Source organism: Sapajus apella, unplaced genomic scaffold, assembly GCF_009761245.1.
Source record: "Sapajus apella isolate SASKATOON/1434 unplaced genomic scaffold, GSC_monkey_1.0 scaffold56, whole genome shotgun sequence".
In the NCBI taxonomy this organism is placed as follows: Eukaryota; Metazoa; Chordata; class Mammalia; order Primates; family Cebidae; genus Sapajus; species Sapajus apella.
Window position 1 is genome coordinate 7,605,523 of NW_022436996.1, and position 22,384 is coordinate 7,627,906.

The window sequence follows — 22,384 nt, forward strand, 5'->3', positions numbered from 1 at the left end:
CCTCTCTCCTGAACCCAGGGATCTGGGGAGCAGGCAGAGTTCTCCAGCAGGGGAAGTACCTCTACCAAGGTAACTACCACCCTCCCTTCTAGATTCCTGAGTAGCAGAAGCAGTACAGAGTTATGGTCTTGGAGCCCAGAGACCAACCAGGATTCTAGTTCAGGCCCTACTGTGGATTAACTCTGTGCTGCAGCCAATCCATTTTAGCTCCCCCAAGTTAGGAAGACATGGAACCCTACAAAGCCAACTGCTTTCTGGAATGTAATATTCTTGGCACTTGGAGTTAGGATCCCCAGGTTCTAGTCCTGAGTCTGGACTCTGGGTAAGTGACTCAGAAATTCTGAACCTTGTTTCCTTATCTTTGAAGTGGAGTGACAATACCTGCCCCATCTACTTTCCTGGGCAGTTAGGGAAGGTCAAATTGCTGCAAAAGTGACTTGGCGAAATTCCATCAAAACAGAGAGTATTCTTATTAATGCATTTTAAAATAAATACGGCAGATAAACCTGAGGAGTAAAAATAGTAGTTGATATTTATTGGGCACTTACCATGTGCCAGGCACTGTTCCAAGCACTTTATGCGTATTAGTTCACCGACTTCTCACGACAACCCTGAAATAGGTATTGTTTTCATCCCCACTCTAGAGATGAAGACACTGAGGCCCGAGGTGTCAGCTTGCTCACGGTTGCATAGTGATGGGAGAGGCAGGACCGATACACAGACTGACCCAGGGCCTGCACTCTCAGCCTGCCCCACACTGACCCACCCCAGGCCTTGTCAGCCGGGCTGGTGGCTCCACCACCAGACCGGCCCAACTCCAATCCCATCCCCATGTGCACTGAGGAATCAGACTCGCTCTCAGCTTCTTGAGGCCTTTCTACAACAAAAGGATCTACAACTGCGTGATGATCTCTTTAAGAGAAGAGTGATCTCTCTCTCCCCAACTGTCTCGCTAGATTTTTGATTGTCCCCGGCTGAAGTTTTCTGAGATTCCCCAGCGCCTCACAGCCCTGCTACTGCCCCCTGACCCAATTGTCATCAACCATGTCATCAGGTGAGGTGGCCCCAGCTTGCTTCTCAGACCAGGGAATGATCTCATTCCTGCCTTCCCTGCCCCTCGCTCTCCTCCCACTCCCATATTTTCTCCCTCCCTGTTGGAGCTGCCCCCACCCCGGGGCCCTGGGGCCTCTATGGGGGCATCATGAACACCGAGGGCTGCACTTCCCTGGCAGCGTGGACCCTTCAGACCAGAAGAAGACGGCATGCTATGACATTGACGTGGAGGTGGAGGAGCCATTAAAGGGGCAGATGAGCAGCTTCCTCCTGTCCACAGCCAACCAGCAGGAGATCAGTGCTCTGGACAGTAAGGTGGGGCCCAAGCCCAGAGCCGGAGTGGGACATTAACCCAGGGATGATAAAGCAGACTTTACTGAGACTAGGGTGTGGTTGCAGATGAGCAGTCTGAGTTAAATAAAAAAAAGGAAAAGAAAAGCGAGCAGAGTGTGGGCCAGTGGGGCACACATGGCCCTTCCATGCTACTTGGGGTTGAACCTTATTCCAAATGTAGTTCTGCCCATCCCGTCCTCCCCTGGGACTTCGGAGGAATCAGGGGCTCTGAGAGGTTGTCTTTCACTGAAGAAAACCCCTCTCCCTCCCCTTCCCACCCGCCTCCTTTTCCCCTCCTCTCCCACATCACCACAGCCAGGTGGAAAGCATCTATCTTTCTACCTGCAGATCCATGAGACGATTGAGTCCATAAATCAGCTCAAGATCCAGAGGGACTTCATGCTAAGCTTCTCCAGGGACCCCAAAGGCTATGTCCAAGACCTGCTCCGCTCCCAGAGCCGGGACCTCAAGGTGAGAGGGAGACTCAGGGAGTACTGGAGTAGAAGACAAGCACATCAGGAAAGAGAGTAAACGTACTCCAGGGCAGGTGAGGGGATTCGGGGCTCAGGGCTGACCCCATGCTCCCTCCCAGGTGATGACAGATGTAGCTGGCAACCCCGAAGAGGAGCGCCGGGCTGAATTCTACCACCAGCCCTGGTCCCAGGAGGCCGTCAGTCGCTACTTCTACTGTAAGGTATGGAGGGTCCCTTGCCCTGAGGCTTCCCCCTCAACTCCGAGAGAAACCTCCCTGTTCAGCTTGTGGGCAGCCCTCGAAGCTCCCCACAGTAAAGCTTCACCACAACACCTGACCATGCAGCAGCCCCCCTGCTCCCAGATGCTCTTCCAGGGTGGGCAGTATCAGGAGGTGGGGTGGTCCTGATCACTCACCAGGAACACTGACACCTGCTCCTGCTCTCACTTCCTCTAAAGATCCAGCAGCGCAGGCAGGAGCTGGAGCAGTCGCTGGTTGTACGCAACACCTAGGAGCCCGGGAATAAGCAGCACGACGGACCTTCTGGCCGCACCCAGAGCTCCAGCGCTCCGCCCCAGGCTCTGGCATCACTCCTCTGCCGCTTTGGGGTGCAGGGCTGGATTAAAAGTTATTCATCTGACAGCAGCCATGTGGTCATTGGAAACTAGGGAGGGAAGGGGGAGGGAAAGTGGATGGGGAGGCAGTGGGTCCCTCTGGACAAACTCCCCACACCCTTCCCTTGGATTCTTCTCTTTACTCAGTTTTCCCTAGATCTAAAAACAGTTTAGCAGAAGACACGTTTAATAACATTATCATACTTTAAAAATACAGCAACAAGCTATCTGTGAACCACCTTGCCTTGCCCTTCCTGGGGCCGGGGGAAAGCAAAGCTGAGGAGGTTAGGGCCCTGAGAGGGGCTAAGTGCTATTGGCCTGCTCCTGCTCAAAGAGAGCCATGGCCAGCTGGGCACGGCCCCCCAGCCCCTCCAGGTTGCTGAGGCGGCAGCGGTGGTAGAGTTCCTCACTGAGCCGTGGGCTGCAGTCCCGCAGGGAGAACTTCTGCACCAGCCCTGGCTCTACGGCTCGAAAGAGGTGGAGCCCTGAGAACCGGAGGAAAACATCCATCACCTCCAGCCCCTCCAGGGCTTCCTCCTCTTCCTGGCCTGCCAGTTCACCTGCCAGCCTGGCTCGGGCCGCCAGGTAGTCAACGTTGTAGAAGCAGCCCTCCGCAGAAGCCTGCCGGTCAAATCTGCCCCCTGTAGGAGCCCCCCGGGAGGGGTCAGCACCAGGGGGGGAGGGGGGGTCAGGGCCAGCCCCCGGGGGCCCTGGGGGTGATCTCTGTGGTGACAAGGCCGGATTGAACTCCTGGAAATGGACTGGAAAGAAGGCCTGCCAGCCAGAGATGGCATTCATGCGACAGCGGTTGAGGACTTCGGGCCCAGGCCTGGTCCACACAGTGGTGAGGAAGAAGAGAGTGTCCACGGGGTGCTTCTTCGAGACTACGTCCATGAGTCGCACCTGGGAAGGGGCCTCTGCTCGCACGGCGAGCCAGGCCAGCCTCGTCCCAGGGTACCGTCGCTCTAACTCAGCTGCTACAGCCTTCACCCCAAGAAATGGGTCTGGAGCTCCACGGCCACCTTCTCGTGGCCCGTAGACCAGCAACAGGGTGAGCAACGCATGTTCTCGTGGCTCCAGGACATTGGCTGCAAAGGCCTCAAGGAAAGCCGGGGCTGCAGCAGCTTCAGCCACCAGGAGTGGTAGTACCAGCTGTACTCGGGTGGCCTCAGTGACATAGGGCATGGGGAGGATTTCCACCCGGCTCAGTGGCCGCAGCAGGCTGACCCTGCGAGCCAGGGCCCGCCGGTGCCCACGCTGAGTCACACATTCCAACAGTAGGTCCAGGGTGTACTCCATGCCCCGTGCCGGGTCGAAGCGCCGGTAGCCATTGAGCAGCCGCTGCTTTTGGAAGCGCAGACGGGGCTGATAGCGCCGATTGAGCTGCTCCAGGGCAGTCTCCAACGCATCACCTACGTCTGCCCTGCTGGCCCCCTGTAGTGGGCACTTCGGAGCCCCATCTGCACAAGAGAAGGTGTGCTGCTCTGTGAAGTAGTCCCAGCCCAGCACCTCAAAGCGAGAGTGTGGTGTGAAAGGAGCAGGGAGCCCAATGGGCCAGCTCAGCCCTGCCTCCCCTTCGGGGGTCAGCACCGTCAGGTTCCGGATCTGAGCCTGGGTTGGAGGGAATGTGCCTCATGTTAGTACCGGCTCCAGGACCCTACCCAGCTCCAGCTGCCTGGGCTCTGAGATTCAAATAGCTGAGCTCTGCCCTAACTCCATCAACAGTGAGGGGTCCCTTGCTAATCACTGAATCCCCTGTATGTTACTCTTCACCTCTAAAATGCAGATGGAATAGGAATCATATTCGCCTTACACAATTGCCATGAGAAAGAAGTGGAAAGTGTGCTTTTGCTCAGGTAAAAGTATCTTTAAATAGAAGCTCAACAGCCTTTCTCTTCCATACCCAAAGGACCTGCGTCCTCTTCATAATCAACCCTTGTTTTCATCTACACGCCACCTCTGCAAACCCCGACATTCAGCTTAAGAATTCTTCTACCTTCTACCCTTGGGCTTTCTTGGGACACTTCCAGAATTTTTGCCTCCTCAGTGGACAGGCACTATTGAGGAGGAGCTAAAACTATTCGGTCTGAGCACTGTGTGGAGTTTCTTGATCCTGAGTTTACTTACAAACCCCTTTAGCTGCATTCAAGTTGTCCTGGGAGCTTACCTTATGATTGCTTTGGACCCCCAAGGACCTTTATCCCTGTAGTTGTTATAAATTTCAGTGTGGTCAGCCTTTTCCTGCCCTGCCATTATACAGAGCCTAGCCCAGCCCCACTGCCAGCTGCTCACTCATTGTACGCCTGGACATCTCAGGCTCTCTCTGACCCTGTGACCGTGGTCCTCTGCCCACCTGCTCCTCTTCAGCTCACCTGCAGTTGTTCTATTTCACTGTAAGCCCGCTCCAACTCCAGAGCACTGAAGCGTTTGTGGAGTCGGTACATGAGGGTACCTTCGGAGACAGGGTGCACGGCGAAGGCACTCAGGAAAGCCGAGCTCCCTTCCTTCTCAGGGTCCCTATTTTTGGCCAGTTCAAATGAGCGATACTGCTGCCCCTAGAGGGACCAATCAGACCAATCAATTCCACACACAAGAGCTGCCAGTCCCAAACCACCCTTAACCATACTCAGTGTTCACATTCTGTTAGCACTGCTGTGTTAGAACAGAGGACAGAGGCACTCTTCACCACCTCCCTTAACCCCGGTTCTTTCACTGCCCGCATTTTAGAAAGTAGAAAGCAAGCAGGAAACTAAGGACACTCTCGGATACTCTCAGCACACTCCTTATGGGCTAGCCCCACTCTGCAAGGAGCAATCACAGAAATAAAATACTAAAAATAATAACAAGGATACTCTCCTCCCCCAAAGAATCCCATTGTTCTTCAAGGAAATGAAAGCCACAAGATAGAATATCTTCCCAATAATTTGGTTTGAGAGGATATGCCACCTCTGGGCTCTTCCACTCTTCTCCAGAACAACAAACGGGGAAGCCCTCTAGGCTGGAAAAGTGATCACCTCACTTCTCTGAGGAGTGGTCATCTCTAAGACATGCCCACATTGCCATGTCGGGGGAGGTGTGGAGTGCAAGGGGGCGGTGAGTAAGAGCACCCTTTGGTCTTGCTTAGGGGTCCCTAACAAGATACCACTTTTGATAGCCCTAGGTCCTCAGATTGCCTAAGTGAGCAACCGAGGGTCCACCGGGTGGCCAGTGGCCAGGAAAGGTGAACAATGGCCCCCGAGGGGCTACTGGAAGGAAGGCCAATCACTCATCCCCCACTAGCTTATCAGGGTCTGGGACTGACTTGAAAGAGCTGTCACCTGGTGTTGTGAGACACAGCCGATGCCCAGAGAGTCAATGAGGCAGCGTCCAAGCCACTCGTCAGGACGGGCACTGAGAATGTCTCCTCGGCAGCCATCCAGATGTGGCCGCAGACGAAGCAGGAGACTCCGTGACAACAGGTAGCCAAAGCCCCCATGACAGTACCGGGCCTGCTCGCCTGCACCAATGAACTCCTCCGCCCGGCCTAAGTATAGGTCTTGGTTGATGCTGAGGTGGCCAGCAAGGGCTGCCAGGCGGGGGGCCTGCACATATGTGTCATCCTGCATGATGAAGAACCAGTCGTAGTCGGCCCCAAAGTGTGTGTGAAGGTGGCGCAGGGTCTCTGACATGAGCCAGGCTGGCCGCTCATCCCCATGAGACACCACCTGCATCCCTGCTGGAGCCCGGGCTCCCCGCTGCCCAGTGAAGTAGAGTAACCGAGGGAAGTGATGGGCCACTGTACGGTTCACAGCGACAGCCAAAGTGGACAGTGTAGCTCGAGAGGTCAGGACAGCCACTAGCAACCGCTCACGGGAGCCCAGCTCTGTCTGGATGTACCGAGTCCTGTGGAGAGACCAGTGTGCCAGGGGTCAACTACCTCATCTTCAGGAACCCAGCTTATTCAGTATATACATCTCCCTCTAGGGGTGGGTGAGTTGGGGCTGAGAAGGGAGAAACTTCCTTCCTTGTCAATATTAATTAGGTTCTGAACTGAGTATCCACTAAGTAGCTGACACTGGAATTGATTTGGGAGGAGAGGGAGTCTACTAAGAATAGATTAGATGGGTTAGATGCAATTCCAACTCTGTTCAAGAACATCTAAGCCTAATTTAACACCAAAGAATGAGACTGTCTAAGATCTGAGAAGGAGAGAAAAAACAAAAACCATAATGGGAAATAAGACAGAATAGCTCCAAGTCACCTGACACCAATTGCCAATAGAAAGGCAGAAGCAAGAATTTACACCAGCCCAAAACAGGGCCAGTGTCTGGAGACTATGCACACACGTAGCTCTCACCTGAGCACCTTCTTGTAGGGCTTGTTGGGGTCCCTGTAGTAGGGGACAATCCGGGGTTTGAAGTCTTCATCAGTTTGGTCTAGCCGAGCTCTTGAATCTGGATTCTGTGGCCCTCCTCGCTCCCCTACAGCCTCCACACAGGGATCTTCTCCCTCCCCCTGGATCCAGGAAACCCGCAGGAGACTCAGGCTGCACCCCAGAGACAGCCCTAGGATGAGGGGAAGCGCTGGCCGCAGCAGAGCCAACAGGGAGCTCAGTCGCATGGTGGTAGGCCCTGCCATGTGGGTGCCCCACGGGGCACAACCTCAAGGATCAATGGATTGATGGGCACCAGGCCAGTGATAGGCCTGAAGTTTTAACCAGGGAACCTGGGGTCAATGAGGCCAACAACAGAGCAAGGCACACTGGCTTCCAGGCTCAGCATTCCCAAGAAGATTGACTGTCCTGTCTTCACAACTCCCTCTGCCTGGTCTTCAACTGTGAAGGTGCGGATCTAACCCCCAGCCCACACAGCAATACATGTAACAATCAATTTCACTCACACTGGGACTATGGTCTGTCTTCCAGTAGAAAGAGGAGGAAGTAAAACTAAATACCGCCAAAGCTAACCCAAAAAGGAGTACTATACACATCTGCAGACTGGGCCTAAGTCAACAGATGACAGCAAGCAATAAGAGGTTAGGGGAAAGCACACGATCCATCAAAAACAACAGCCCCCAACCAGAGGAGCCGGAGCCAGCCTCAGTGGGCCTTTCCTGAAGAATGCCTGGCTCTGGCACGGGTCTTCAGGCAGGCTACTGATGGGGCTGCTGAACCACCGCAGCAGGCTCAGCGGGCACAAGGGAAGGGGCCAGAGCCTCCTTCTACTCTGCTCGTCGCGTGAGGAGACGCAATGGCTACAGGAACCCCGCCTCCCACTCAGGAGCGGCCAGGAGCCACTCGCATGGCACACACAAGTTCTGCCCACCCGAATGAGCTAGACGGATCGATGACTCAGCACTGACAGCCTCTCAGGAGCGCCATGGCCGATGGAACCATCTTGCAGGGCATTCTCCTGGGAACCCCAGCTGCTGAGAGGAGACCGCAGGCAGGGACTGGAGCTCTTGCTGTGTGCCAGCGATTCGGTGCCTGGTTTTACCAGGGCCCCAGAGGCCAAACGAAACAAACCAAAAGCAAACAGAGAGGATTCTGAGAACGCAAACAGAAGCGCAGCCGGCTTCCGACAGGATCCCTGCCGGGGGCCCGGCGCCCCTGCTCTACCTCTCGGCGATCAGACACCAAGTCTAGCCCTAGAACGAAGGCCCGACGCGAGTCCTCGCCGTTCGTTTCAAAACAGAAATAAACTGGCCACGTCACCCGGCTGCTGAGAAGGGGGCTCGGGAGTCCGGCTCTGATCGTTCTGCGAGCCGGGGTCGGAGGTCGCGGCTGGGAGACTGAGGCACAGACCTCGTTCTCAGGCCCGTCGGCGGGAGCAGAGGCCGCGCCAGAGATAGCACCGAGGCAGCGAGCGCAGGACCAAGAGGGACGCCCAAGCCCCGCGGGGAGGAGGCCCGGGTTTCAGGGCCCAGGACCAGCGGACGCCGGATAAAGGGCGGCCGGGGGCTCTCGGCGTCCCGGGATGGGGCGGGGCGGGGCCGTGGGGACCAAGAGCGGCGTCCCGCGCGCGCCTGGCAGGGAGCAGGGACGGGGAAGGGGGAACAGACCCCAGTGCCCGCTGAGGCGCCGGCTCCGCCGCTGCAGCCGCTGCCACCTCACAGCCCTGGCCCGCAGCTTCCTCTTCCGCTGCCTGTCAGTCACCTGTCTCTATGGTGACCGCATCCGGCCGCTCGCTCCGCCCGCGCGCGCGCTCTCTATGGTCGCTCCCACAGCTTCCCCGCACCGCGCTCAGCCTCGGCTGGGATCCTGGTGGCTGGTCCCCAACTGGCCGCCCACCGGAAAGACGCTTGCGCCCCCACAGACGCGAATCCAGGCAAATCCCGACTGGACCAAAGATGCCCCGTAGCTTCGGCTGAACCCCATCTGCCCTGGAAAAAAACATGCCCCCACCCTCGGGAGTGTGCTTCTCCCAATTAGCTGGGGAAGAAGTTACCTAAGAAGTTACCTTTCAGTTACCTAAGAAGTGTTTGTTGTTTTCCAGGCACGTACGTCCATCTAAGGAAGCTAAGATCCGGGCATCTTCGTGAGTGCTGGGGAAATAAGTGGTGGACGAGATAGGCATGGTCCCTGCTCTCAGGAAACTGAGAGTTGAGGGAGACAGGCAATAAACACACTGACATAGCAAGAATAAAACGGGTAGAAATCCCAATCCATTGCAGAAAAGCACAGAGTCCTGTGGAAAAACTAAACAGTATTAAATTAGATTAGGAATTTGGCAATACTGAGATCCAAAGGGTCAGGAAGAGTCATCCAGACATGAAGTGGACAGTTTTCCAGGCAAAGAGCACTAGAATGTCCTAAGAGAGAAAACATTGGCTTAGAGAAGAACTGGGAAGGCCCAGGGCATCTTAGAGCCTGGTGCGGGAACAACCCAAGGCAAGTCTGGGGGACAGGGAACAGGAAGGGCCTTCGGACCACCACAGTGGTTCCCCAACCAGAATGGCACCCTCCCTAAGGAGCAATTTGCAAATGTACTGGGCAATTTTGTTATCAAATGATTGGGAGAGAGGGGCCAAGGAGGCTCCATGTCTTGCACATTGCAAGATGGTATCACACAAGAAAAACTGTCCTAGGCCTGCGCAGTGGCTCACACCTGTAATCCCAGCGCTTTGGGAGGCCGAGGTGGGTGGATCACCTGAGGCCAGGGCTTCAAGCCCAGCCTGGCCAACATGGTGAAACCCTGTCTCTACTAAAAGAAAACTGTGCTGATCCCACACAGCTTTCTCATGTCCTATTGAACATGTATATAGATTAAAAACAAAACAAAACAAAACTGGTTATAATCATCTGATGTGCCTGTGTCTTTTTTTTTTCTAGACGGAGTATCGCTCTGTTGCCCAGGCTAGAGTGCAGTGGTGCAATCTCGGCACACTGCAACCTCCTCCTCCCAGGTTCAAGCAATTCTCTGCCTCAGTGTCCCTAGTAGCTTGGATTACAGGCACCCGCCACCATGCCTGCCTAATTTTTGTATTTTTAGCAGAGATGGTGTTTTACCATGTTGGCCAGGCTGGTCTTGAACTCTTGACCTTGTGATCCACCCCCCTCGGCCTCCCAAAGTGCTAGGATTACAGGCATGAGCCACCAAGCCTGGCCGCCTGTGTCTTATATACAAAAAACAAAGTAATCTTTTAGGGGTGTGAAATGTGCTAATTTTTTTTTTTTTTTTTTTTTTTTTTTGGAGACAGAGTTTCGCTCTTGTTACCCAGTCTGGAGTGCAATGGCGCGATCTCGGCTCACCGCAACCTCCGCCTCCTGGGTTCAGGCAATTCTCCTGCCTCAGCCTCCTGAGTAGCTGGGATTACAGGCACGCGCTACCATGCCCAGCTAATTTTTTGTATTTTTAGTAGAGACGGGGTTTCACCATGTTGACCAGGATGGTCTCGATCTCTTGACCTCGTGATCCACCCGCCTCGGCCTCCCAAAGTGCTGGGATTACAGACTTGAGTCATCACGCCCGGCCAATGTGCTAAATTTTTAAGGAATGTAACCACCATGTTATCAGAAGGAAGATTATACTTTGATGTATTCAGGAATGTCCTAGGAGTTACTCACCATTTTGGAGAACAGTGTCACTGATGACAGTGTTATTCATGGCGTTCAGTCTGCATTTGCACTGTCACATTCAAGGTGCTCCTGTGCATAAATACAAGCATCTGACTAATTATGCTTTCTAGCATACTGAAATAAAATTGTTATCTTATTATAAAGTGTTTCCTTTTATTTCTTCCTTCTTATATGGTTCAGACACTATCATTGTTTTGAAATTATGTATGTAGTTAGGCTATATCATCTATGAACTTCACTTCAAAATAGTAAACAGGGGGTTATAAAAATGTTACTAAGGCCAGGCGCAGTGGCTCATGCCTGTAATCCCAGCACTTTGGGAGGCCCAGGCAGGCAGATCACCTAAGGTCAGGAGTTTGAGACTAGCCTGACCAACATGGAGAAAACCAGTCTCTACAAAAAATACAAAAAATTAGCCAGGCATGGTGGCACATACCTATAATCCCAGCTACTTGGGAGGCTGAGGTAGAAGAATTGCTTGAATCAGTGAGCCAAGATTGAGCCATTGCACTCCAGCCTGGGTAACAAGAGCGAAACTCTGTCTCAAAAAAATGTTATTGAAAGGGAACACTGGAGCTGGTAAAGTTAAGAACCACTCAAGAATATCTTGTATGTATATCTTATATACACCATTCTAGGAGTATTAAGATAGAACTCACTGATACATTAACCACCAGCACCCATTGTCCCTGTTTTAGTCTCATCCTTAGACTGCAACTGAATCTTTCCTCATCAACTGGTACGTGATAGGTGGTAAATGACTTGTTGGAAGAGACTCTGGGAAACAGCAGAGATAGCTAGCTCGAGGTCAGAAGATTTCTAGACTAACGCTGTCCAGTAGAAATCTAGTGTAAGAAACAGATGTGAGCCATATATATAGTTTAAAATTTTTTAGTAACCAAATTTTTTTTTTTTGAGAAACAGTTTCACTCTTGTTGCCCAAGCTGGAGTGTAATGGTGTGATCTCGGCTCACTGCAACCTCCACCTCCCAGGTTCAGGCAATTCTCCTGCCTCAGTCTCCTGAGTAGCTGGGATTACAGGTGCGTGACACCACGCCCGGCTAATTTTTTGTACTTTTACTAGAAACTGGGTTTCACCACATTAGCCAGGCTGGTCTTGAACTCCTGACGTCAGGTGATCTACCCGCTTTGGCCTCCCAAAGTGCTGAGATTACTGGCATGAGCCACTGCATCTAGCTAGTAACCACATTTTTTAGACTAAAAAAAAAAAAAAAAGATGAAATTAATTTTAATATTTTATTGTATTATTAGATACATCCAAAGGATTTCAACATGTAATTGATATGAAAAATTATTGATGAGATATTTTACATTCTTTTTGTCATACGGAAGCTTTGAATTCTGGTATTTTACACTTAACAACAAATCTCAATTCAGACTAGCCACATTTCGGGTGCTCCATAGCCACACGTGGCTGCAGGCTACTGTATTGAACAGTGCAGATCTAGAGTCTTTTCAGTTACTAAGTTCCTAGGTAATTCTCCAGCACTGACCTCCTGTGATTTTCTCAAATTTAGCCAGTCCTTTTCTCCTCTCTCTTTACTCACCTCCTTTTCTCTCCCATTTTCCCATTTCTCTTTCCCTGTTTCTTCTCCCCTCATCCTGAGTTCTTTTCTCTATCTAATCCCAGGGTGGAGTTGGCGCGGAGAGGGACAGTGGCTTACACCTGTAATACCAGTACTTCAGGAGGTCAAGGCAGGAGGATTTCTTGTGCCCGGGAGTTTGAGACCAGCCTGGGCAGCATAGGAAGATGCCATCTCTACACAAAATTTAAAAATTGTAGCGGGTGCAGTGGCTCATGCCTGGGACTGTAATCCTAGCACTCTGGGAGATCATTTGAACTCAGGAATTCCAGAATAGAGTGGGCAACGTGGAAAAACCTCATTCAAAAAACACAAAAATTAGCCTGGCATAATGGTGCTTGCCTATAGTCCCAGCTACTTGAGAGGCCAAGGTGAGAGGATCGCTTGAGCCCAGGAGGTCGAGGTTGCAGTGAGCCATGATTGCGCCACTGCACTCCAGCCTGGGCAACAGAGCTGCTTGTCACCTTAGTTTCCTCATCTGTAAAATGGTAATAATACTCACCTCAGAGGTTGTTGGGGGGATTTAATGTGATGGCGTAAATGAAAGAGCATAATAAACGTTCTCTGTAATTGTTCTTATTTTTAGAATGAGGCTGGGGAAGGAGAGGCATTATCATTCCTAGGAAGCACAGGCGCTTGACTCTGTTTTTTGTTGTTGTGTTTTGTTTTTTCAAACAGAATCTTGCTCTGTCACCCAGGTTGGAGTGCAGTGGTTTGATGTGGGCTTGCTACAGGCTTCACCTTCTGGGTAGCTGGGACCACAGGTGTGCGCTACCACACCGACTAATTTTTGTATTTTTTGTAGAGATGGGGCTTTGCCATGTTGCCAGGGCTGGTCTTGAACTCCTGAGCTCAAGGGATCCACCTGCCCGGGCCTCCCAAAGTGCTGGAATTACAGACGTAAGCCACTGCGCCCGGCCCAAATGAGTGCTTTTTATATGATCCACAATCAAATAACTCCTTTGCTTCATACAGAAGGGATTTACAGTCATTTAACTGTATTCTTTTTAAAACTATCATTCCCATTTTACAGAGAACATGTACTTTGCCCAAGGCCACACAATGAAGGGTAGACCTGGGGTTATACTCTTAATTATGCTATGCCAAGTGAGGTCTCCACCTAGGTACGCCAGCAGCACACTGGGAATACAGTCATGAGCCACCACGCCCAGCTCATGACTGTATTCCACACTGTAAACGTTGGTTACAGAGAACAAACAAAAATGTGTGGTTACAGCAGCACACATAAGTCACTTCTTTTAGGGCACTTAATGTCATAGTGTCAATGTCTGGTTTGTTTTGTTGTAGGGTCTAGCTCTGTCACCCAGTCTGGAGTACAGTGGTTTGATTATAGATCACTGCAGGCTTGAACTCTCCTCCCAAAGTGTTTGGATTACAGGCGTGAGCCACCACACCCAGCCTGTTTACTTATCACATGTTCCTTCTTCATTATGAACTCCTTGCGGTCAGGGAGTGGACTTTTCACCATTGCAACTCCAGCACGTATATCTGAGCCTAACAGATAGTAGGCACTTCATTGTGGAGGATATTCTAGAAAAATGTATGTTCAAAGGAAAGCAGGTATAAAATAGCATGATTAATCTCTGAAGTATATAAGTAGTTAAGTTCTACTGAATTATTAAGTTTGAGAAGAAAAACTAGTTCTCGTTTTTGAGTCATGGACCGTGGGCGAAAAGGTGCCACATTTGGAGAATATGCTTACAGGGAGCAACAGCTCCCTTTGCTTCCCCACGTGTCACTGATGGTGAGGGTCCCGCTGCACAGGAGCCTGGAGAAGTAACAAAGATCACAAAAGGCCTGCCTTGTACCTGAGGCTACACATTTGCAATTTACAATGTAGGTAATGCGAAGTCTGTGAGAAATTGTATTTATTTTTACACTATCCAGCCCAAACTTATTGTCATGTGAGAGATTTTACACAGTGAGACTCAAAGGGAAAGTAACGGGCCCGGTAGCATAGCTAACTGTTAATAAAACGAAATCTTGGTCAAGGGGCCTTATCTCAGGGATCTTTCCACCAAACTTGCATGGCTTTAGTGGGAACCTAACAATTCTGGAGTGGGTAGGCTAAGCGGCCGAGGTTCCAAGACAACGACTGGCACCTTCTAAAAGTTTTATAATGAACCAGCCTCTAAAATTACGGTTTCATGAAACGAAAGTGCTTTCTTTCGTGAAGGAATTCTGTTGGCAATATCTTCGCAGTGATGCCCCGCTTTCTGGGACCCCTGCCCATCGCCCCCTTCCTTTTATTCCTCCTCCCCTCACCTCCCACCTCTCCTCTCCCATTGTTTCGACCTACTCCCGCTGAGGCAAGCTGGGAAGTGTAGTCGTACGCCCTGTTGCCTGAGTCGGTTAGGGGTCTCTAAGAACTCGGTAATTCCACAACAGCTCAATCGATTTTCGAGAGGTGAGGTGACGGCTGGAAGGCTCAGCCGGCTTAGACCAATCTGGTATTTGCAGTTTCCAGCGCCCGAAGCAGGCCCGGTAGCAGAGAGCTCTTGGACTGTAATCCCACCCCTCTCCGAGCCTCGCGCATCCTGATGGCGTCACGCGGCCCCGCGAGGTCCCTGGGATACATGGTAGTCCTCAAGGTGGGTCTCACTCTTGGCCGCTGCGGCTTGAGGACTACATTTCCCAGGAGGCCGCACGACGGTGCGCCGAAAGCCACCCGAGGCCGTGATTGGCTGGTGAGCCGGCCGCACGCGGAGGAGCCCAGGGAGCAGCTCTGTTGCGACAGAGGCCGAGCGGCGAGGCCCAGTGAGTTAGGGGAAGGGGCGCTGTAGGGAGAGGGTACCCGCCGGTGACGGGGAAAGAGTATTAGAAGAGGAAGGAGGGACGGGGCCTGGCTGGAGGGCTCTGCGAGGGAAAAGATAGGGCAATGGGAGAGAAGCTGACGGGTGGGGTGGGGGAGGACCCAGGGGTGACGAGCGTGGAGACTCGGATGGGACTCACGCGGGCGAGGACGAGTGCGTCCCGGCAAGAGGCTGGGCTCAACGACCGGGTGATGTGGAAAGGGACGACCGAGAAGAGGCCCGAGACGGATGGGAGAAGGAAGCCCGGAAAGTGAGGTGGCCGGCTGAGTGCAAAGAGCCAAGTTGTAGGGAAACTGGAGACGGGAACGTCTGCTGAGGGGCAGAAACTGGTTCCCAGCCGGAGGCCCTGAAAGAAGGAGCATTTCCAGAGTCAGGCAGTCCTTGGGGACTGGTGCCTGTGGGAAGAGATGTTAAGATTGGACGAGCGGCTGAGAATCGGCATTGGTTTGAGAGACCCTGACCAAGTTGGGAGGGAAGAGACAGGGACAGACCAGGGCATCAGAGGCTTGATATTGATAGGCGGATTCCTGAGAGAGATGGAGCAGGACCCAGGCATTCTTACTAGTAAGTTTAGAGTTTGGGGGTATCTGTTTGCCTTCCTTCAGGCTCCCTGAAAGAACAGTATCCTACTCCTGTGGGCCATCATCATGCCCTCCGACCTGGCCAAGAAGAAGGCAGCCAAAAAGAAGGAGGCTGCCAAAGCTCGACAGCGGCCCAGAAAAGGACATGAAGAAAATGGAGATGCTGTCACAGAACCACAGGTGGCAGAGGAGAAAAATGAGGCCAATGGCAGAGAGACCACAGGTGAATTGAGGGAGGGATGAGTTGAGGATGGTTGCTAAGACTGAATGCATGCCCCTGCTAGAGTGGGAATCTCGATGCTGGGGGCAGCGGACAATATATCTGGTGTTATGCAACTCAACTTTTCATGATGAATCAAGTCAGTAGAGTTGAGTTTGTGCCACCCTGTCATTGAGCAAGGAAGCCGAAGACAAGGTTCTCACATACTCCGTGGCAAGCGGATGTGGGAGTTGCCACGCTGCCTTGCCGCTCTGTTAGACTGTGAGGAGGGGGCCAATTCCCTGACCCTTTCTCAGTTTCCATTTCTACACATGGTGGCCAATGTGTCAGGTTCTTGGCTACACCATACACTTGTCCTCACAGGGATAGTGACTCCACCTACCAGAGAGTAACTTATGAGTTGTTTTATGGGGTTTTTTCCTGGGAGAGAGCTGCCTTTCTGTTATTTATATTTTGGGAAATAGTTATTATTTCTCAAGTGCTCAACATGGTGCTACACACGGAGGCACTACAGTGTTCCCTCCAAAAACTTAACATCTAGACAGGGAAACATGGCAATATGCGGTAGAGAATGTTCCAGGCCCTTGGCAGTCCAATCCCAGCCCCCTTCCTTGCCCTCTGAAAACTTTCTAAACAGCCCTCTGTCTACCCAGACTATTGATTGCCTCTTGAGTAGTCAGCACATCTCTGTCCTGTCACACACTGAATTCTACTACCATCATGTTTTTGCTAGCTACATTTGACATTTCTGTCAAGGCCTAGCTCAAGATAGCAAAGCCTCTCTCAGTCAAACCTGACCTCGGTATTTCCATTCTCTGTACCCCTTTGCTGTCTTTTCATGTTACTTACCTTTTTATGTTGTATCTCCTGTTTATCTAAATTATTTGATCTTTGAGTGCAAGGATCATGTCTTGGGTAATTTTTTTTATGACCTGCTTCTCAGGTAGACACTAAGTAAATGTTTGAAGAGGAAAGCAGAATTAGTCTTGCAAATTGTAACAGATAGGCACTCAGAAAGTGGGGAGTTAAAAAGCAATTAGAAGGAGCAATAAAGCCAGGCTGTGGGGAAGTTTTATTCCTGGCCACAGCAGTGCAGGACAGGAAGTTATGAATGATGGACATAGGTAAACAGAGACGTGAGAGGACAAGAGAGGTTATAATTAAAAGGACGGGTGTCCAAGCGAGCAGACTGTTGGGGCAGCTCTGTGTCAGTGTGCACCCTAAAGCTTGAGAAACATCTGAGCCTGCTCAGCAGGATTGGAGCCCAGTCCTTCAGGATGTTCCTCTTTGTGGAGAGCCGAGTCTGTCTCACAGCCATCTTCCCAAACACTGCTTTTCTATCCCCAGAAGTGGATTTGCTGACCAAGGAGCTCGAGGACTTTGAGATGAAGAAAGCTGCTGCTCGAGCTGTCACTGGCGTCCTGGCCTCTCACCCCAACAGTACTGACGTTCACATTATCAACCTGTCACTCACCTTTCACGGTCAAGAGCTGCTCAGTGACACCAAACTGGAATTAAACTCAGGCCGTCGTTATGGCCTCATTGGCTTAAATGGAATTGGTGAGGCCCTTGGAAGGGGAGGTGGGAGGTATCTCTCCTTGGCTCATCTGTCACTCATAAGTATTTATTTAGCACCAGCTGTGTTCAGAGCAAGGCATTTAGAATATGGGTGGGAGACCAGATATGTCCAGGGAAAAGGAACTAGCAATGCAGAGCAGTATGTGGTATGTACAGGTTGAGTATCCCTTATCTGGAATGCTTAGAACCACAAGTGTTTTGGATCTTGGAATATTTGTGTTATACTTACTGGCTGTGCATCCCTAATCCAAAAACCTGAAATCCTCCAATTAGCATTTCCTTTAAGCTTCAGGTCAGCGCTGAAAAGATTTTGGATTTGGGAGCATTTTGGGTTTTCAGATAAGGGTACATCCACCCTGTACCACATCAGTAATTACAGACAGCAGGTGCTGGAGAAGTTGGTCAGGGCGTGTGAAGCTGTGGTAAATGAGAAAGGCTTCAGAGAAGGGGTGGGGCAAGAATTGGAGGAAAGTCAGAAAGGAATCTCAAGAATGGGGGCTGGCAAGATTTGAGCGAATGAAGGGAAGGAAGGTCCTCAAGAAAAATGGATGAGGTCCCAGTTTGGCTGGGGTGGAAGAACCAGTGGTGAAGAAGAATAGGGAATTTCACTGTACCAAGCGTCTGCTCCTCTCCCCTCTCAGGAAAGTCCATGTTGCTCTCTGCTATTGGGAAACGTGAAGTGCCCATCCCTGAGCATATCGACATCTACCATCTGACTCGAGAGATGCCCCCTAGTGACAAGACACCCTTGCAGTGTGTGATGGAAGTCGACACAGAGCGGGCCATGCTAGAGAGGGAGGCAGAGCGGCTGGCTCATGAGGATGGTAGGGCTCCAGACCTGGGTGTGGGGGTGGGCTTCTAGGAAGGCCCCCAGGAGCCTTATGGCCATGCACTGTCCACAGCGGAGTGTGAGAAACTCATGGAACTCTATGAGCGCCTGGAGGAGCTGGATGCCGACAAGGCAGAGATGAGGGCCTCGCGGATCTTGCATGGACTGGGTTTCACACCTGCCATGCAGCGCAAGAAGCTGAAAGACTTCAGTGGGGGCTGGAGGATGAGGGTTGCCCTTGCCAGGTGAGTCCCTCCCTCCTTCCCTAACCCCATAGCTGCCCAATCTCCAGAGTTTAATGTTGACTTCAGTGGAACTGTTTGGAACAGGAGTCAGTAAGTGTTGAACAAGACCTGGACATCTGCAGTGTGGAGAGGGAGGGGGTACTGTGTATGGGCCAGAGTGAGAGCTTCCTGGCTCAAGTGGTCAAGAGTGACTCAGTCTTCTGTTGGATTCCCAGCACCCAACAGAAGGTTGGGTTTAGAGATCCTAGGGGTAGTCGAAGGGAAAATGGTGGAATAGGTCTGTTTCTGTCCTCCCACCAGAATTCCTTTTCCACCTTTTTTGTGCTCTAGTCCTGCTAATTCCAGCTCTAAAGATAAAATGTGAGACAGCTATTATGATGTTATTGTTCTTATTCTCTTGTGGCCTGGACTCAAAGTGAGTCTCTATAGACCAGCATTCTGCCAATAATCCCCCCAGCGTCACTAGTTTAAACAGGTAATTCCTTGTCCCATCATTCTCTGTGAAGGGAATTTATAAGACTTGATATCCTGCTCTAGAAAGTTGCCTGCGTGTGCTTTAGAACGTGAGCACAGTGGTTTCACATGCTAGCAAGGATTAGCTGCCTCCGGTTCACCTAAGGAGCTTTTAAAAACACAGATTTCTGGTTTGGGAACCAGAGCTTTAGAGTCTATACCTTGCTAGCCTTGGCCACCCAACCAGATAGGTCTAACTATCTTTAGGCCTTCGGATAGGTCTAATCTGCTTTAGCAGTTTATGTCCTCTGTATCTTTTTGTCTTCCTCGTGGTCTCCAACTTCAGTGTATAAGCCTCATAGACTCATAAAGACTTCTACAGCCTTGCCTCAGACTGTACTTCTGTGCTTCTGAGCCCTGTAGTCTACTCTTTAACCTCCGTTCTTCAGCTCTTGTTTCTGTCCTACTTCTCCTTTTCCCTCTGAGGTACAGAGCCTAGAATTAATTTCAAGACTCAGGCCAGGAACCTACCCCTAATTGCATGTAGCAGGCAAGTTGGTCCTCTCCTGTGTAACATCCATTATGATTCTGAGGTGCCTCTGTCTCCTTTCCTGTCCTTCAGAGCCCTCTTTATTCGGCCTTTCATGCTGCTCCTGGATGAGCCCACCAACCACCTGGACCTAGATGCTTGTGTGTGGTTGGAAGAAGAACTAAAAACGTAAGAGGGTGGAATGGGGGATGTGAGCGGGCAGGGTCCCAAAGGGGGATTCTGGAAAATGGATGCCCAGAAACTGCACTGATATTACACCAGTGAGAAAGGAACTGAAAGAAGACCAGAGTTCACTTGCTTGGACAAGCAGTGAGCACTTTTAGGGCTGTTTAGGGCTGGCCTTTTTGTTTCATTGTTTTTCTTTAATTTGAAATGTATGAGCATTTTTTTAAAAAGCCTTGTTTTTTTTTTTTCTCTCTTGGTTTTTTTCCGTATTTCAAATGTAAGATCTTTTTTTTTTTTGAGATGGAGTTTCGCTCTTGTTACCCAGGCTGGAGTGCAATGGCGCGATCTCGGCTCACCGCAACCTCCGCCTCCTGGGTTCAGGCAATTCTCCTGCCTCAGCCTCCTGAGTAGCTGGGATTACAGGCACGCACCACCATGCCCAGCTAATTTTTTGTATTTTTGGTAGAGACGGGGTTTCACCATGTTGACCAGGATGGTCTCGATCTCTTGACCTCGTGATCCACCCGCCTCGGCCTCCCAAAGTGCTGGGATTACAGGCTTGAGCCACCGCGCCCGGCCCAAATGTAAGATCTTAAAGACATTTTTCTTTTCTTAATTGTATGAAGAAGAAAAGACAGTAATCCATCTGAGATCATGATGCAGTGACAAAGGAAAATATAGCCAATATGTTCATGGTCTTTCTATGGCTAAAGAACTGAATAAGTTGGAATATTGTACCAATTTTAAAAGAAAGTTGTTAGTGGTACAGTGACTTAGTACCTTCTTTCAAAAAGTAAAGCATTTTGTTTTTTACTCTGTCTTTACCAGTTCTTCCCACCCACAGTTTTGGATACGTTCATGAGTGTATTTGTGTATATACACATTTCCGTTTACTATCACTGTTGCAACTATCTCTGCTCCATTCTGTTGGAAATTAGAACAGAAGATTGAGGAAACTCAATCTGTCTCACCACACTGAAAGGCGTACAAATACTGTTATGGATAGATTGTGCAGTGGTGGCTTAGGTGCTTACTGACAGCTAGGAATTGGACAACGCATCTAAAAGGTGCTTAGGTATAAGGATGGGCCTGACTCTCAGTTCAGCGGTTGTCAGCTAGCTCCCATTGTTGAGCTCTTCACTGATGGGTTGTTTGGTTTTGCAGTTTTAAGCGCATCTTGGTCCTCGTCTCCCATTCCCAGGATTTTCTGAATGGTGTCTGTACCAATATCATTCACATGCACAACAAGAAACTGAAGTATTATACGGTAAGTGGGCCTCAGCTTCTCTCATAGAAATCTCTGTGCTTACCAATTCTCTGAATTTCTCTTTAAAAAAAAAAAAGAGGGCCGGGCATGGTGGCTCATGCCTGTAATCCGAGCACTTGGGAGGCCGAGGTGGGTGGATCACTTGAGGTGAGGAGTTCCAACATCAGCCTGGCCAACATGGTGAAACCCTGTATCTACTAATTAGCCAGGCGCGGTGGCGGGTGCCTGTAATCCCAGCTACTTGGGAAGCTGAGGCAGGAGAATTGCATGAACCCTGGAGGCAGAGGTTGCAGTGAGCCGAGATCACGCCACCGCACTCCAGCCTGGGTGACAGAGCAAGACTCCATTTCAAAAAAAAAAGACAGACTTGCCTAGCAGCTATTTTCTACCTATTGCTGTAAAAAGATACAGACAAGGAGTCCTGCTGCCTGTTTTATTTTGATCCCAAAGTCATTGCTTTCAGGCCATAGGCCATGGGTTGGCAGCCTGTGCACATGGTATATGTTTGCCTTTTGGCAAAGAAGTTGACTTTTCATGGTGCCCAGGCAGGCCCTGCTCCCGTCTGCCTTGCGTCTTTTTTTTGGAGACATAATCTCATTCTGTCACCCAGGCTGGCACGATCTCAGCTCACTGTGATCTCTACCTCCTGGGGTTCAAGCGATTCTTGTACCTCAGCCTTCCAAGTAGCTGGTACTATAGGCATGCACCACCACGCCTGGGTAGTTTTTGTATTTTCAGTAGAAACAGAGTTTCACCATGTTGGCCAGGCTGGTCTTGAACTCCTGGCCTCAAGTGATCTGCCCACCTTGGCCTCCCAAAGTGCTGGGATAACAGGCGCGAGCCACCGCACCGGGCCTCCCTCTGCATTCTCGAATGCCTTCTTTTTTTTTTTTTTTTTTTTTTTTTTTTTTGAGACGGAGTTTCGCTCTTGTTACCCAGGCTGGAGTGCAATGGCGCAATCTCGGCTCACCGCAACCTCCGCCTCCTGGGTTCAGGCAATTCTCCTGCCTCAGCCTCCTGAGTAGCTGGGATTACAGGCATGTGCCACCATGCCCAGCTAATTTTTTGTATTTTTAGTAGAGACGGGGTTTCACCATGTTGACCAGGATGGTCTCGATCTCTTGACCTCGTGATCCACCCGCCTCGGCCTCCCAAAGTGCTAGGATTACAGGCTTGAGCCACCGCGCCCGGCCTCGAATGCCTTCTTAACTCTGCTTCACTAGAGTCAGCACATTTACCCCACCTCCCATGACCACAGGAGAATGGGGGTGAGGATCTCAACAGCCCACTGTTGTGCCTTGCCTTTTCATTTTATATTTCAAAAAGCACATAAGGAAGGAACAATTGATGTCCTCTTCACTCACAGTCATAGGAGTATTATTAGTGTTTTTAATATAGCTTTCCAGAAACTTCCTGTATACTTGTAAGCATTTATAGAATATTTCATATATACATATCTTTTTCTTTTTACACAATTGCAGTCTTTTTTTTTTTTTTTTTTTTTTTTTTACGGAGTTTTTTTCTTTTTTC

General features: G+C 50.6%; 3 protein-coding genes across 6 annotated transcripts in view; 2 read left to right on the plus strand and 1 right to left on the minus strand.

Annotated features, from left to right (window-relative positions):
* Positions 1-2,500, plus strand: part of SMARCD3 (SWI/SNF related, matrix associated, actin dependent regulator of chromatin, subfamily d, member 3) — a 38,089-nt gene extending 35,589 nt beyond the window's left edge. For all 3 annotated transcript variants that reach the window (XM_032244985.1, XM_032244986.1, XM_032244984.1), the window contains 5 exons: positions 957-1,054; positions 1,233-1,368; positions 1,735-1,857; positions 1,979-2,080; positions 2,317-2,500. In XM_032244985.1, coding sequence (XP_032100876.1) covers positions 957-1,054; positions 1,233-1,368; positions 1,735-1,857; positions 1,979-2,080; positions 2,317-2,370 — 513 coding nt within the window. In that variant the 3' untranslated portion in view covers positions 2,371-2,500. The remainder of the gene's footprint in view (positions 1-956; positions 1,055-1,232; positions 1,369-1,734; positions 1,858-1,978; positions 2,081-2,316) is intronic.
* Positions 515-8,607, minus strand: CHPF2 (chondroitin polymerizing factor 2). Of its 2 annotated transcripts, XM_032244981.1 has the most exons (6): positions 6,809-8,607; positions 5,790-6,354; positions 4,845-5,027; positions 2,275-4,083; positions 1,729-1,880; positions 515-1,461 (listed from the first exon to the last, which is right to left on the minus strand). In XM_032244981.1, exons 1-4 carry the CDS (start codon positions 7,087-7,089, stop codon positions 2,776-2,778), a joined length of 2,337 nt encoding a protein of 778 aa, XP_032100872.1. In that variant the 5' UTR covers positions 7,090-8,607; the 3' UTR covers positions 515-1,461; positions 1,729-1,880; positions 2,275-2,775. The 2 variants fall into 2 exon arrangements, with proteins under 2 accessions (XP_032100872.1, XP_032100873.1); XM_032244982.1 differs by lacking the exon at positions 4,845-5,027.
* A 5,892-nt stretch (positions 8,608-14,499) lies between these two features.
* LOC116527835 (ATP-binding cassette sub-family F member 2) overlaps positions 14,500-22,384 on the plus strand; it is a 14,562-nt gene continuing 6,677 nt past the window's right edge. The window contains exons 1-7 of the mRNA XM_032244983.1: positions 14,500-14,910; positions 15,572-15,770; positions 17,115-17,327; positions 17,987-18,169; positions 18,248-18,419; positions 19,495-19,590; positions 20,752-20,854. Of these exons, the coding sequence (XP_032100874.1) occupies positions 15,614-15,770; positions 17,115-17,327; positions 17,987-18,169; positions 18,248-18,419; positions 19,495-19,590; positions 20,752-20,854 (924 nt within the window). The 5' untranslated portion in view covers positions 14,500-14,910; positions 15,572-15,613. The remainder of the gene's footprint in view (positions 14,911-15,571; positions 15,771-17,114; positions 17,328-17,986; positions 18,170-18,247; positions 18,420-19,494; positions 19,591-20,751; positions 20,855-22,384) is intronic.